At 38.4% G+C, this 13,828-nt stretch overlaps 1 protein-coding gene across 12 annotated transcripts in view; it reads left to right on the top strand.

The window, feature by feature from the left end:
- The window catches only part of MCTP1 (multiple C2 and transmembrane domain containing 1), a 594,606-nt gene that overhangs the window by 390,197 nt on the left and 190,581 nt on the right, over nucleotides 1-13,828 (top strand). For all 12 annotated transcript variants that reach the window (XM_055086668.1, XM_055086667.1, XM_055086666.1 and 9 more), the window contains 2 exons: nucleotides 8,439-8,625; nucleotides 13,446-13,539. In XM_055086668.1, coding sequence (XP_054942643.1) covers nucleotides 8,439-8,625; nucleotides 13,446-13,539 — 281 coding nt within the window. The remainder of the gene's footprint in view (nucleotides 1-8,438; nucleotides 8,626-13,445; nucleotides 13,540-13,828) is intronic.

Here is a 13,828-nt window from a genome sequence, read left to right as displayed (position 1 = left end):
ACGGGCCCAGCGGCTCCGCGGCACGTGGGATCTTCCCGGACCGGGGCACGAACCCGTGTCCCCTGCATCGGCAGGCGGACTCTCAACCACTGAGCCACCAGGGAAGCCCTGCAGTGTTTCTTATTTGTGGTATAAATACTACGGTGATTGTTCTACTTCCTATGTAAACAAGAGTAGGAGCAATCCTGCCTCATGAATTTGAAAGCACAGAGATAACTAGTCAGAAAATTCTAAAAATTCTAAACTGAAGAGAGTTTTTAATGAAATCTTTCTATTTCACCATTTTTCTTACTAAGGATTGAGTGAAATATTTTATTTGGGAGAGAGACAGTATTTCAGTAAAGAATGTCATTGATTCTTGTCTTGGTTTTTCCTAAACTCAACCTAAGCCAAATATATTAAGATTTTAATCCATTTTCTTTCATGGCTTACTATTTTTTCTTCTGAAGATTTTCTCAGAAAGTTTATACTCACTGCAGTATTTTGTCTACGGTAGGCATTTCCAAAGACAGTTTCCATGCACCATGCAGTTTCCAAAGACAGTGTGTATATTAAATAGCTTACCTTCGAGACAATGAATGGGGAAGCTCCCAAGTTTGTAGAAGTATGCTCTGATAAAGCCATCTCCCCAAAGACAGTTGGACAGTGACAACTGCTGACAACAGAAAGGCAATAACTGCATTAGCAGTTAGTAATGTCAGAGGTGGCGTGTACACTGCATAATTGTGAAACTTGAAAACACATTAGTGGTTACGTATTGAATTCTTTAAAATGCAAAGATTCTAAAGAATTATGTATCATATTGATTTATAATATAAGATCTTATACTATGTGTTTGTTTGACTAACGTAAAGTAGCTCTCATGCAGTAAATCTCAAAAACCTTCCTAATTTTATCGTTAAATTTGGTCCAGATTAGTAAAATGTGTTTTTAGAAATGACCCCCCACCAAAGAAATTCTATAGAGGCTTGTCTTCCTGTCCTGAAGTCTTCATTTTTAAATGTCCTCTTATCATGATGGCTTCATAATATCATGAGCTAGTACTTCAGGGCACAACACACACTTAGAAGTTCCTTGTTAGAGGAGATGTAAATTTTTGTTGCAGATATTCTTCCTGATAATTTTTAAGTTGAATTTTGTTTGAATTCTTGCTAGATCTGATTATGCCACACTATTGGTTTGTAAATCAGAATCAGAGTGTAGCTGACAGACAGATGGGCTAGGAGTAAACGTGTCAACTCTGTGTGTTCTTGTTTATCATTCTGTTCACTTATGCTTGTTCAATTAGTCTTATACTCAATCCACAGTTTCTTTCTTGGGATATTTTATTTTTTTAATTTTTATTTTACATTGGAGTATAGTTGATTTCCAATGTTGTGTTAGTTTCAGGCATACAGCAAAATGATTTAGTTATATGTATACATATATCTATTCTTTTTCAGATTCGTTTCCCATATAGGTTATTACAGAGTACTGAGTAGTGTTCCCTGTGCTATACAGTAGGTCCTTGTTGATTACCTATTTTATACATAGTAGTGTGTGTATGTTAATCCCAACCTCCTAATTTACTGGGATTTTTTTAAAGCCACTGTCCATTTTGTGAGGATTAGTTCAGTTAAAACTAGATGATATAATCCGTAAGTCCACCTAACCGAGCATATATGGACTGCAATTCACTGAAAGCCAGTCAGCAAGTTCGGGGGCCACTGTCAACCCCTCCATGTCATGCAGCTTCTGCTCGTTCCTCAAAATACTTGTAGGTCACATGTGACATATCTGATGTATGGGCTACCAGTGTTAATGCATATATAAAATATTTATGAAGTTTGAATCCTGTCCTATTTTATTTTATTTATTTATTTATTATTATTATTATTATTTTGCGGTACGCGGGCCTCTCACTGCTGTGGCCTCTCCCGTTGCGGAGCACAGGCTCTGGACGCGCAGGCTCAGCCGCCATGGCTCACGGGCCCAGCCGCTTCGCGGCACGTGGGATGTTCCCGGAGCGGAGCACGAACCCACGTCCCCTGCATCGGCAGGAAGACTCTCAACCACTGCGCCACCAGGGAAGCCCTCCTATTTTAAATTAAAAGATACATCCAAATAGGCCTAACATTTACTTCCTGTACCCCGTGTGTACATCAGTGGTGCTAATCACAAAACTGTTTCATCTGGGTAAAACTATCATTGGTTACTGGTTTAGGCATGGCAGAAGAAAAGGCGGGGAGAAAAAGGTGACAAGAATACTGAAATTTTTCTCCTTGAACTTAGGGGAAAACGTCACCAAATAAATGTGATATATTCCATTCATGTGGCTAAGTAATGCATATAGTTCTTACAATGTGCAAAGAATTTCAAGCTTTGCTATGGAAGTCAGTAAATGTGAGGTCTTGCCATCACTTAATTCCTCTGAGCCTCAGTTTCCCCATTTGTGGAATGAAATAAACTAGCTCTCCAATCTCAGTTTTGAGTCTCTCTTGATTCTTCTATTGATGATTGATTGACTGATGAGTTCGGAACAGACAGTACATTTTAAAATTGTACAATATCAAACTAAGGCATATGAGATAATAAAACTACGTATTATAGTTACATAGTACTTTCATCTTTTCAAAGTAGTTTTTCATCGGTTATTCCTGTGTTTTTACAATTCTATGCAAAGAGAAGGCATAAACGAGGAAAGCTGATGCACAAAAAGCTTGTAACTTGCTTGATATCACAATACTAATGAATAATTCAGCTTTGTTAAAAACTTTGGTGTTCTGAACCCCTGATGTGAACTCTGAAGCCAAATAACTTCACTAAAAGCAACACACTAGGTCTGCGGTAGTTCTGGAAATAAGGATGTGAGAAGCCAGAAGGCTTAGAAAGGGCTGAATCCCCCAAATTTAACAGAGGCCTGACCCACAGCGCACTTAATAAATAGTTAATGAATGAGTGAATGAATGAGTGTTGGAAAGAAATCAACCCACTTTCTGGGAAGACAATATAGAAATGGTAGCATGAGCACATTACATGCTAATCCTGGTTCTGCCACTGTCGCCGTGGGTAAAATTTTGGCCTCTCTGAACCTCTGTCTCCTCATCCATAAGTACTTTAATACTTACAGAGCACCAACTATATTCCAGCTCTGTGCTAGGAGCCTGCCCTTGAGGCGTATCAGGAGATTGACAGGAAAAGACATTTCAATGAGAATTAGTTAAAAATTAGCCAAGCAAACATAGGTAGATACATCATCTCAGGCAGAGGGGTTGCTTCTTACAAACACCAAGAAACAGGTGAGCCCTAGCATGGATGATGGGAGAATTACAAGCTGTCAGGAGTTACTTAAGTAGTAAGTGTAAGTCAACAAATGACACCCAAGCTGATGGTAGGTTGTGGAGTGCCCCATTGCCTTACTAAGTATATTTTATAGGTGGTGGGGAGCCAGGAGTGGGACATGGTCAGGTTTGGGTTTTGGACATCTGTAACTGTGGGGATTAAATTGTATCAATAATTTTTGCCTTCGACCAGGTTCCCTAGGAAACAGAGCTTGAGGCAGGGATTAGGTGCTGATACTTAACTGGGAGGTACAATCCCAGGTCCTGAGAGTGAGAGAGAAAGAACATGAGGCAGGGAAGACTAGGAAGTAAGGCACGGTGATAAGTTACTGGGCTGGCCATGTTCCCTGTGTTTCAGAGACCCAGTGGTTGCCCAGCAGGTGTGCCCACTTGGCCACATGTGGATAGGCAATATGGAGAATCCTGCTTTGGAATGGTTTGTGAGAGGGTGGAAGGCATATGGGGAGTTATCTTCCCATCACCTATGCCATTGATCTAAGTTCACCCCATAAGGAGAAAACTTCTGCATTGTTTCATCTGGTTTCTTTGGCAGATGATCAGGAAGCCAGATCCCATACTCCACAGTGTGGCTTTTTATCCAAGTGCAGAAGTGGCCTTAGAAGCCAGAAATTTGGGGCATGTGGCAGCTGGGCCAGGAGGCACAGTGGCAGCTAAGCAGAGTGCTCAGCCCATTTGGGCAAGTGAAAGTTAGGACACTCCTAGGCCAGCTCTAGGTGGAAGACCTATGAGGACTCAAGCCCAGCCGATTGGTCACAGTGGTGGGATGAGGAGCAGCCCCTTGGAAAGACCCAGCCAAAGTTGAGGCTGAGGCAAAGCAGGCAGCTGAGGACCCAGGAGTTCCTTGTGGAACCCAGATATAAAAGAGATGTAAGGAAAAAAAAAGAGAGAGAGAGAGATGTAAGGGGAGATGTTCTTTGAACAAAAGAGGAGAATCCACACTCCCTTTTTCACTCCATGCATGGTCACCTGGATGCACCCCCTCCTGGTGCTCCTTAGAAGACAATTTGATATTAGGTTAGATTGTCTGCCTTCTGGCACCAATGTTCAGACTTTTTTCAGCAGGGTAGAGGCATAATACATCTGAGGAATAATATTTCATTGCCTGTAAGATGAATTTGTTCTCTTACCATTTTTTTGGTGTGTGGAATTGCAAAGAAAGGAAGATGTAAACAAGGGTAAACATGGATAGAGTTATAATAAATTGTGGAATTTGAGGTTTTTGAGAATTTGAAGTTCATCTAGTTCAATTCCCTCATATCACAGGTGAGAAACCTGGAATTCCAGGGGCTAAGTTGTCTTGGAAAAGGTCACCCAACTAAGTAGTGACAGATGGAGGGCTAGAACCAAGGGAATCTGATGCCCAGTCTCAGGCTCTTTCCCCTGTGAATGTGTCTGTGTATATATTTTTGGAGTTCATGAATTTGCTTCAATACTTTAAAAAATTTGCCTTTTCATTTTCATAACAATATAAAACCATCAATTTTTGCTTATTCTGAACTATCTGAATGATCACCTAGTATTTCTGTAACCAAACTACAGTGAATCCTTCCTTTGTTGAGAACATAATAGTACAGGCAAGCCAAGGACAGGTGAATCTACCTGTTGGACTGCTATAACCGAACACCATAGACTGGGTGGATGGAATTCAACAGAAATTTATTTTTCACAGTTCTGGGGGTTGAGAAGTCCAAGATCAAGACACAAGCACGTTTGGTGTCTGGTTTCATGGTTCATAAACTGCTGTTTTCCTCTGTGTCCTCACATGACAGAAGGGGTGAGGGATCTCTCTTGTGCCTTTTTTATAAAGGCACTAATCCCATTCACGAGGGCTCCACTCTCATGACCTAATCACTTCCCAACCACCCCACCTCTTAATATCATCACACTGGGCACTAGGTTTCAACATACGAATTTTGGAGAGCACACAAACATTCAAACCATAGCACTGGCCCCTAGTAATTAGTCCTGAATTCACTTTGCAATACAGTATGTTGCAGGAGTTCCATCTTTGTACATATTTATTCAGTACAACAAAGGAATAGCAAAAGCTTTTTCTCCACCAAATTCCAGCAATAATTTGTTTCGATACCCATTTAATGCAGATATTAGTGATGCTGTAATGCTGACTTTATCCTGAAGTTAACAGGACAATTTTGCTTGGTTATCAGGTGACATTTTGCTTTAAATGGCATCTGAGGATTACTCCTGAGCAGAGTTTTTAGATGAATAGGAGATCTGAGTAACCTCAACTAGCAAAAAGCATTTGAATTCATTAATGCTCTTTTCAAAATATTTGTATACATAGGCATTTTCTATATTAGAATGATTATAGTCAAAATTCTGAACCATTAAATATAGGACAGAACCTGGGACTATTTCTACGACTGTACCCGATATTGAAAATTTAGTTGCAGCAGAAAGGTATAATCCTTCCTATAGATGTGCAATGGTAATTTAAATTTTATTAGTTCCATAGCTTTTAAAATTCAATTTGTAATTTTTTCTTAGTTTATCGTCTTCTAAGAGCAATTACTTAACAGCTTTCTTCCTAGTTCATACATATTTTTAAAGCATAAAAACAACACACTTCTGTACTTGAAACCTGAGTTAATGTGTCCTGTTCAAAACAAGTCTGGAGGGCTTCCCTGGTGGCGCAGTGGTTGAGAGTCCGCCTGCCGATGCAGGGGACGCGGGTTCGTGCCCCGGTCCGGGAGGATCCCGCATGCCACGAAGCGGCTGGGCCCGTGAGCCATGGCCGCTGAGCCTGCGCGTCTGGAGCCTGTGCTCCACAACGGGAGAGGCCACAGCAGCGAGAGGCCCGCGTATCCCAAAAAAAAAAAAAAAAAGTCTGGATATCACCCCATTTAAGAACTGCCTCACATAGCACATTCCTCCAGGATGCACATTTACAGCAATGACAGACTGGTTAAGGAAAAAGCCTAGATCTTAGATTCCAGAGTGCTAGGTTCAGGTCTGGCTCTGCTAATAACTAACTGTGTATCTCCATTGATTCATGTGACTTCTCTGGCCCTCAGTTTCCTCATTGGTAAATTAAGGAGATTTTGAGGATCACAAATCCTTATGCCTATTGGCACTGGGTACAGAATTAAGTGAAATAGTCCAGCTGTAAGTTAGACAGTATTGGGGACAATAACTCAGAGGACATTTGCTCTCTCTTTAAAGTTATTTAAATTGAAAACTTTTTTAGCACAATAAAAACAACAAATCTATGGACCAGCTTTGATCTGAGAGAGGCCAGTTTGCAGTTCCTGGACTGCATCTATAGAACACCTTCCTCAACTCTAAAGAATTAAATGCAATGACTCTAATATAAAAGAGGAGGAGGCCAACACCTAAATGACCAGCACTTAATGGTAATAGGCATAAAAGGAAATCCTCCCGAAGGTTTCAGTGTGTTTTAAGAGTGATGCAGTATCATACATAGGAATAGGGCATGAAGCAGGACTGGAAATGCATGATCAGAGTGAGTGAAAGACCCTTCTTGGTCCCAAGTTAACCAACCAAAAGTACTATCTGAACTGTCATCCCTGTTCAATTCTCCAGTGTCATACTCTCAATCTAGTCCAAAGGTTCATTCACATTCAACAAATTATAGGTTAGGCACTGTGCCAGATGCTGGAAAGATCTGTAGAAAATCATATTCATGTTTCTCCTTTTTATTAGAGAATGCATTTGATTAGCTGTTCTTCACCATTGCATGTTTTAACCCTCAATTTGTTCCAGGTATTATTAAGAACTAATTCCAATTAAAATTTGAATATTAAATAAGGCATTTGATATGTTTTTTCATCGTTTAGAATCTAAGGGGACAGCATGAGAGTATTTTGAAATGGATGTTGTGTTTGCAGAAACAGTGAGGTTACTTGATATACATCCTAACTTTAGGAAGATGTTTTCCTGACTTGGTACAGACCCTAATTTCCTGCTGTCTCGATAGTTAGCATTTAGTGCATGCAGATTTTCTGTCACTGACCAGGACGTTTCTCTTCTTCATTTCTTGCATCTATATTCCTCTTTCTCCCAATTGTTTCTAGTCTGGCTATCTTTCATGTCATTTTTGATAGGCAAAAATAAAACATAAATGTCAAACTTTGATTCAGTTTCTAAAATCACTCTCACTAAAGATGTTTGAACTCAACCATAAGCTTTGAGGCCCTATTCACAGATGTTTAACTTAAAAGCAAAATAATAAACAATAAATAGAGTGAAGAATAAGAAGGGGCAAAAATTTAATCTGTCCCTAATAGCTGACCACCCCTTGTTTATGACAATACCACATCTATTCTTATAATTGGCTATTTCCTGTTTCAAATGTCTTTTATTCATGTCTGCCCCCTTTCTGTCTGTTTATTGCCCTTGTGGTTTTGGTCACCACAGTATCTTTCTCTTCCAAATCAATTGACATTTTTATGAAAAGAGTCTGCAAAGTGTTCAGCTCTGAGGAGGTGATATAGCGAGCATGGGTTGCCATACTATTAAAAAGTCTCTCTTCAGGCAACTCTCTGTACGTAACACTTCAGCTATAATGTTTTCAGAGGATTTGTTTGTTTGTTAACTTAGATTTATGCAGTGTTCTATGAATAAATTGGCATGGTTTTAAAAATGTAAAACGTATGACATCATCATAGTAAATGGTCTATTCCCTGCTTAATAACATTTCAGAACGAGGGCAAAACACCTATTGTTTTAGAGTGGCACAAAAATTCACTCTTGGTAGTTTGCCTCTTTAGACAGCTCACATTAGTCTCTCTGTAAGCAAAGCCCCACTGATCTGGGCCATCTAAGGACTGAAAGCCCCTGCTGATTTATGAATATGGTGATAGTGGGTAGTAATCAAATCAGATAAGCACATTTTTTTGCATCTTACAGGAAATAAGCAATTAGATACTTAAATAATCAGAGTCTGAATTTTGTGAAGTCAGCTGACATGAAATACATATGCTTCCAGTGGTCCAAATGGTATTTCCATTGATTTATTTTTCACATAGCTCTGAGCAGCACGCACCTCCACTGTTTGATGTGGCAAAAAAAAAAAAAAAAAAAAGCCTTTTGCTAATTCAAAACATTTCTTTTTAGGTGCCAGATCGACCTGTCGGCTCTCAGTAGGGAACAGACACACAAGTTGGAGTTGCAGCTGGAGGAAGGGGAGGGACACCTGGTGTTGCTGGTCACCCTGACAGCTTCGGCCACAGTCAGCATCTCTGACCTCTCCATCAACTCCCTGGAGGACCCGAAAGAACGCGAGGAAATATTAAAGAGATATGTACGTATGTAAGCCTCCTCCTTCAGGGTCATGAGTGACTAGAAGAGGTTGTAACTAATTTACATGGAGTGACAGAAGTACATCTGCAAAGCTGTCTGACAGATGAATCAGCTAAAGCAGAAGGCTGGGCAGATGCAAATACCATGCATATCTTTGAAGAAGCACTTGGGGTACCCATGGATACCTAGACACCTGGTCTTCTCTCGACTCTCTTCCAGAGCAAGTTCTAGATTCTGAGATTCTCCTCAGTAATTTTATCACACCACAAAATTATCATGCAGGGAAACTTCCTGTAATGGAAAGTCGAGTTTATATAATACTTTAAGATGAGTTCATTGATTATTTGTCATTGGAATTAAGATTTCTTTGTCTTTACAAATTTGAAATGGAGTTAACTGCACCTCCTTTTTAATTAGTAGGTTGGTTACTGGAGGATATTCACAGAAATAATTTTTCCTTTCAACTGCTTAGAAAAGCCTCACTTCATTCCTTTAATTTTAAAAAATCAAACGTGAAATATAATTAAAAGGAAGATTTCTTACCTTTCGATCAGATGTGGAGTGATAGGGTGGCATAGTGAGTCACTAAAATAAGTACCCTTCTCAAATTTTATCAAACCCAAACATTCACAACCAAATCTACCTATTTCCCAGCATCCTCACGGTCTGCATTTCCCACCATGTAGTTTTCTTGAATCAACAGAGAGGGGAGCTCTTACTCCATTGTTCTCTCTTAGTGAAGCCTCGAGAAAGTGAATGTCTCGGTACCCGTGAAGCTGGAAGAAAAAAGAAAAGCTTTTCCACTTAAAATTACAAAGCTTGTATTGTACAATGCTGCCAGGTGTTTAGAAGGCTCCTCTAGACACTCAGTCATGAAACCAAGCTCTGACTAACAAAGAACCGCTTAATTTTTTTTTTTTAGATTTTAAAATATTCCTATTTGCTGACTGACATCCTTCCAATAACTGAATTTAATAAAGATGTACCTTATCAGGCTGTGCAGATAACATGAAGTGCTGGTACTAATGCTCTACAATATTCTTCAAACAGATTAGCAGGATGTGTGCTTCAGCAAATTTATTCTGGCTATCTCCACTGAATCAGCTGTCTGCTAATGCTTGTACAACTCATCCACCAATGGTGTTATCATAAACAATTTAATAGAGGTGACTTAGCAAGGCTAAATAGTGTATATTTTTAAACACCTAAGAGCCCAAGGTATTGTGTGGCCTCTTCTAATATATAATTGCAGTTGTGAAAATTATTTCACTATTTGGTACCCACCAAGGCATATTCTCCTGTTCCCAGAAGTGAGACTCATGAATTAAAACAATTTTAAAGAAATTAATTCATATATTAATATAAAAATGATTCTAGGTATTATAATATTGTATTTGATGGATTAATATTTGATACTATCCCATATATGAGAATGATACTACGGGCTAGGTAATTAGAAATGATCCAATTACTATTTTTTTTTTCTTTTTGCTGTAAGGGATTCCTTAAATCAGCCATTTCCATTTAGCATTTGCGTATTTGTTTCTATACCTACTTCAAATATTAGTTATTATTTCAGTAAAATGTAAAATATTATGTGTATGTCCTGGCTAATTCTCAGATTATATTCTGTTCAATATACTAAAAAGTGAACCAAGTTTAAATATACTTTTTTTTAGCCCTGAATTTCAAGCATAGGCCTGTATCTCCCTTTAGAATCATATTTGCTAAGAAGCTAGTGTATGCAATATAGCACATGTATTATGATTACTCATAGCAACGCAAGGACAAAGATCTATAATTTAGGGTTTCAGAGTGTTTCCTTTTTATTCTACAGATTATAAAATGAATGAATACTGTATGATGTTTGAAATATCACTTGTTTTGGAGAAACATATAATATAAAAGAGTTTATTTGGAGAATTATACATATGTTTTCCTGTGAGAACTTGTGTATTTATTTTTTTTAAGTTTAGGTTCAACCTAAGAATTTGATTTGGCTCTGGTTGTGGTGAGGAAAGTAAGTGGATTGCCCCACTCTCATATGAAACAGCCCTGAAAAGGTTCTCCGTTGCTGTCATTCAGCTGTTCATTGCAAAGCATTGAAGCCCCACAAATTAAACAGACGTTACTGTGTGTGCCATTATTTGATCACCCCATTCTGAAAAGATGGCTAATTCCATTTTTCTTTTTTTTTCTTCTTTTTGCGGGGCGAGTGGTGGGGAAGCAGGGAAGGTCAACAGGGGGCGGGTAGTAATGGGTAGTAGACCAAGAGCGATTGTATGACCTTTTCAGAATGGGGATGCTGAACCCTTGCTCCCCCTTGTCACAGTTTAAAAACCAGAGGAGCTAGTTTAGAGAAGAAGTTGTTAGCATTCCATTTTTATTATGACATTTCACAGTCATCTGATTTAATGTCCCTTGACCGGATTGTCCACCGTGAGACGATAGGCTTGAAATGTTATTTAGAGCATTGATAAAAGGTGAGCGGTTCTAAGATGACAGCGAGTCATAAGGCTGGTGGTGTGACATTAATTTTCTCCATAACAGAGATGGAATAAGACGTCACGGTGACAAGCTGTCAATCAGTTCTGGCCCCTCAGAGCATCTCGATGCCATAGGACGGGGTATTGCCTCTCCCGTAATAGAGCTGAACTGAGATGCTCTCCCTGACAGCTGCTGCAGCCATAGAGAAAATATATTATACAGCCTTTCATTAAAAAAATAAAGAGGACTCCTCTCCAGAGCCTTTCAATCTTTTCCCATCTATTGAGGGCTGAAAGGATGCACAGCAAATCATAGATTCCTCTGCTATGGAAATTTCTGGCTTCAGAAGCCATCCAGGTTTTGAGGCCTTCTAAAATAACCATAAATAACAAGGCAGGAATACCTCTTGATGAAGCATTCCTTAAAGTTATATTTTTAAACTGATATATTTACATTTTTGCTTTTTTGTTTTTTGATGTTCTTATAATCCATGTGTTACTAGCCTAAACAGTTGAAGTTTGCAATAAATTACTGAGCGTCAGCTGACTCGAGGAAATGAAACCTTCAAATAATAATTACCCCTCCAAATGGAAAGCAGAACTTCGGAGCTGAAGCACCAGAAGCAGTGTGACTCTGCAATGAGGTTACCAGTATGAAAACGATTCTCTGACTGAAGATATTTGTTTTAGTCACAGTGAAACTTAGTTTAAATTGCCCCTGAAAATTAAAGGACAGGAACCTTTTGCTAAAACTCTTCTCCATCGTTAGATTAGGAGACTTACCTGGTCTGTTACACTCAGTAAGCTCTGAGATAGGAAGCAGCTTCCCACACCTGATCATTACGACCTTAGGAAGACAACATGCCTACAAATCTCTGAATTATAATACTGTGGTCTAAAGTTTCCACTTCTAAACCCTTAATTTACAGGAATGTAAATGGAGAGAGAAGTGCATTTTTATTGAACCCTGTCACCGGTGTAGTTTCAACACAGTTTGGGTGATAAACAACTGTTTAAAAACAATAAAAGATTAAGAGCTAATCCTTGTGCTAAACACTCTTTTTTAAAAGTTAGGCTCTGAGATTACACGTCTATCTGCATTTCCTCCTCTCAATGTGCCAAGGTCAGAGCATCAGGGTAAACAATGACTAGTCACATGGGGTTGATAAAGTTAATATCGCGGTAAGCTTGTGCTTGTCAGTCTTCTCACATTCTCAATGCAAAGATGGGAATGTTCCGTAGTAACATTTTAATAGATAACTTTATTAGGTAAAACTGTGTTATGCTCCCAGTTTTAAAGCATTTTAACGATTATGATAAAGAAGCACCTTTGATTTACTGAATAAAAGTACCGATCTTGCCATGAGAAAGATGCAATGAAGTATAAATAAACAAATGCATATCATGTTCTATAGGTTGATTTTACTCTCTAACTATTTGTGTCCGTTAATTAGAGTTCTGAATTATTTTCTTGCTATCCCTCTTTTAATTCCTTCTGGTATTACGCTTATTCAAACTCTACCATTATTAATTTGTGAAATTAAATAGGTTTCAGCATTTGGATCTGATTCTTCTATCAAAATTTGTATACTTCTATACCTACTACAATGACAAACAAAATTACAAATTTAAGAAAAATTACTCATCACTTTTGAATTTATTTTTTATTCAACTTGATTTATTTTCGAAGACAAAAATAAAACAAATAAAATTTTAAAGCACCTAAAAGGTGTGTGGTAGAAATACGTCTTTTGAATCAAATATTAGAAAATAGTCTTAAATAATTTAACCCTTATCTAGCACCTACCATTTGCAAAGCTGCCCAGGAAGAAAAGAGTAGAAAAATAATTAATTTAATGTTGTCTTTCTTATTCCCAAAGTCTGAAGTGTGTTACTTAACCAACAACTTAAGATTCAGTATTAAGAATCAATAGTCTACAAATCATCATGCCCATAGATAAAAGATTTCTTGGAGCGCTTTGGTAAAGGAGACTGATGGAAGAATGCAGACATGTCGTATTTTATAATTTATTGTTCATCATCTACTGCTAATTACTTACGGGGAGAAATGTTTTGGTACTTTTTACTCTTTCAAAAAATCTACTTATATAGCAACAATTATCTACATAAATGTGTGTGTGTGCGTGTGTGTGTGTGTGTGTGTGTATACATTCTTGATGGTGGAAAAGGTCATCTGTACTGAAGAAACACAAATATCCCTTTGATCACTTAAGCAGCATCCTGAGATCAACTGTAACCCTTAATGTTTCCTCAGCGTACTCTTTGAGACCCTTTATGACCTTTCTTTTCTAATACTGATGTTGGGTTCTTTCAGAGCCCATTGCGGATATTTCACAACCTGAAAGATGTGGGATTCCTCCAGGTGAAAGTGATCAGAGCGGAAGGGTTAATGGCCGCTGATGTCACAGGTAAGAGCCGATGCAGTTTTCCTTTTGCCTGTATATCAAGCAGCATGCAAGGTGTACACCATTTGATGACTGAACTTTTCATTTCACCTGACTCGATCATCAGAGTAAATAATACAAAGTTTGTTGATCTTACAAAGATTTGCTATCCACCTGATTTTTATACTGTCTCTGCTTTTTAAAAGAAGGGTAACATGTTAAAAAGTAAACAATAAAAAGGGAAACAACTTTTGAATTGAATTGTTGCCTTCTCCAGGTTTTAGTCAACATAGTAGTTATATTTCTTCCAGGT

The sequence above is a fragment of the Physeter macrocephalus genome, chromosome 8 (genome assembly GCF_002837175.3).
Source record: "Physeter macrocephalus isolate SW-GA chromosome 8, ASM283717v5, whole genome shotgun sequence".
Taxonomy (NCBI): domain Eukaryota; kingdom Metazoa; phylum Chordata; class Mammalia; order Artiodactyla; family Physeteridae; genus Physeter; species Physeter macrocephalus.
The sequence above is the reverse complement of the archived record's forward strand: the minus strand, read 5'-3'. Positions and strand labels throughout refer to the sequence as shown.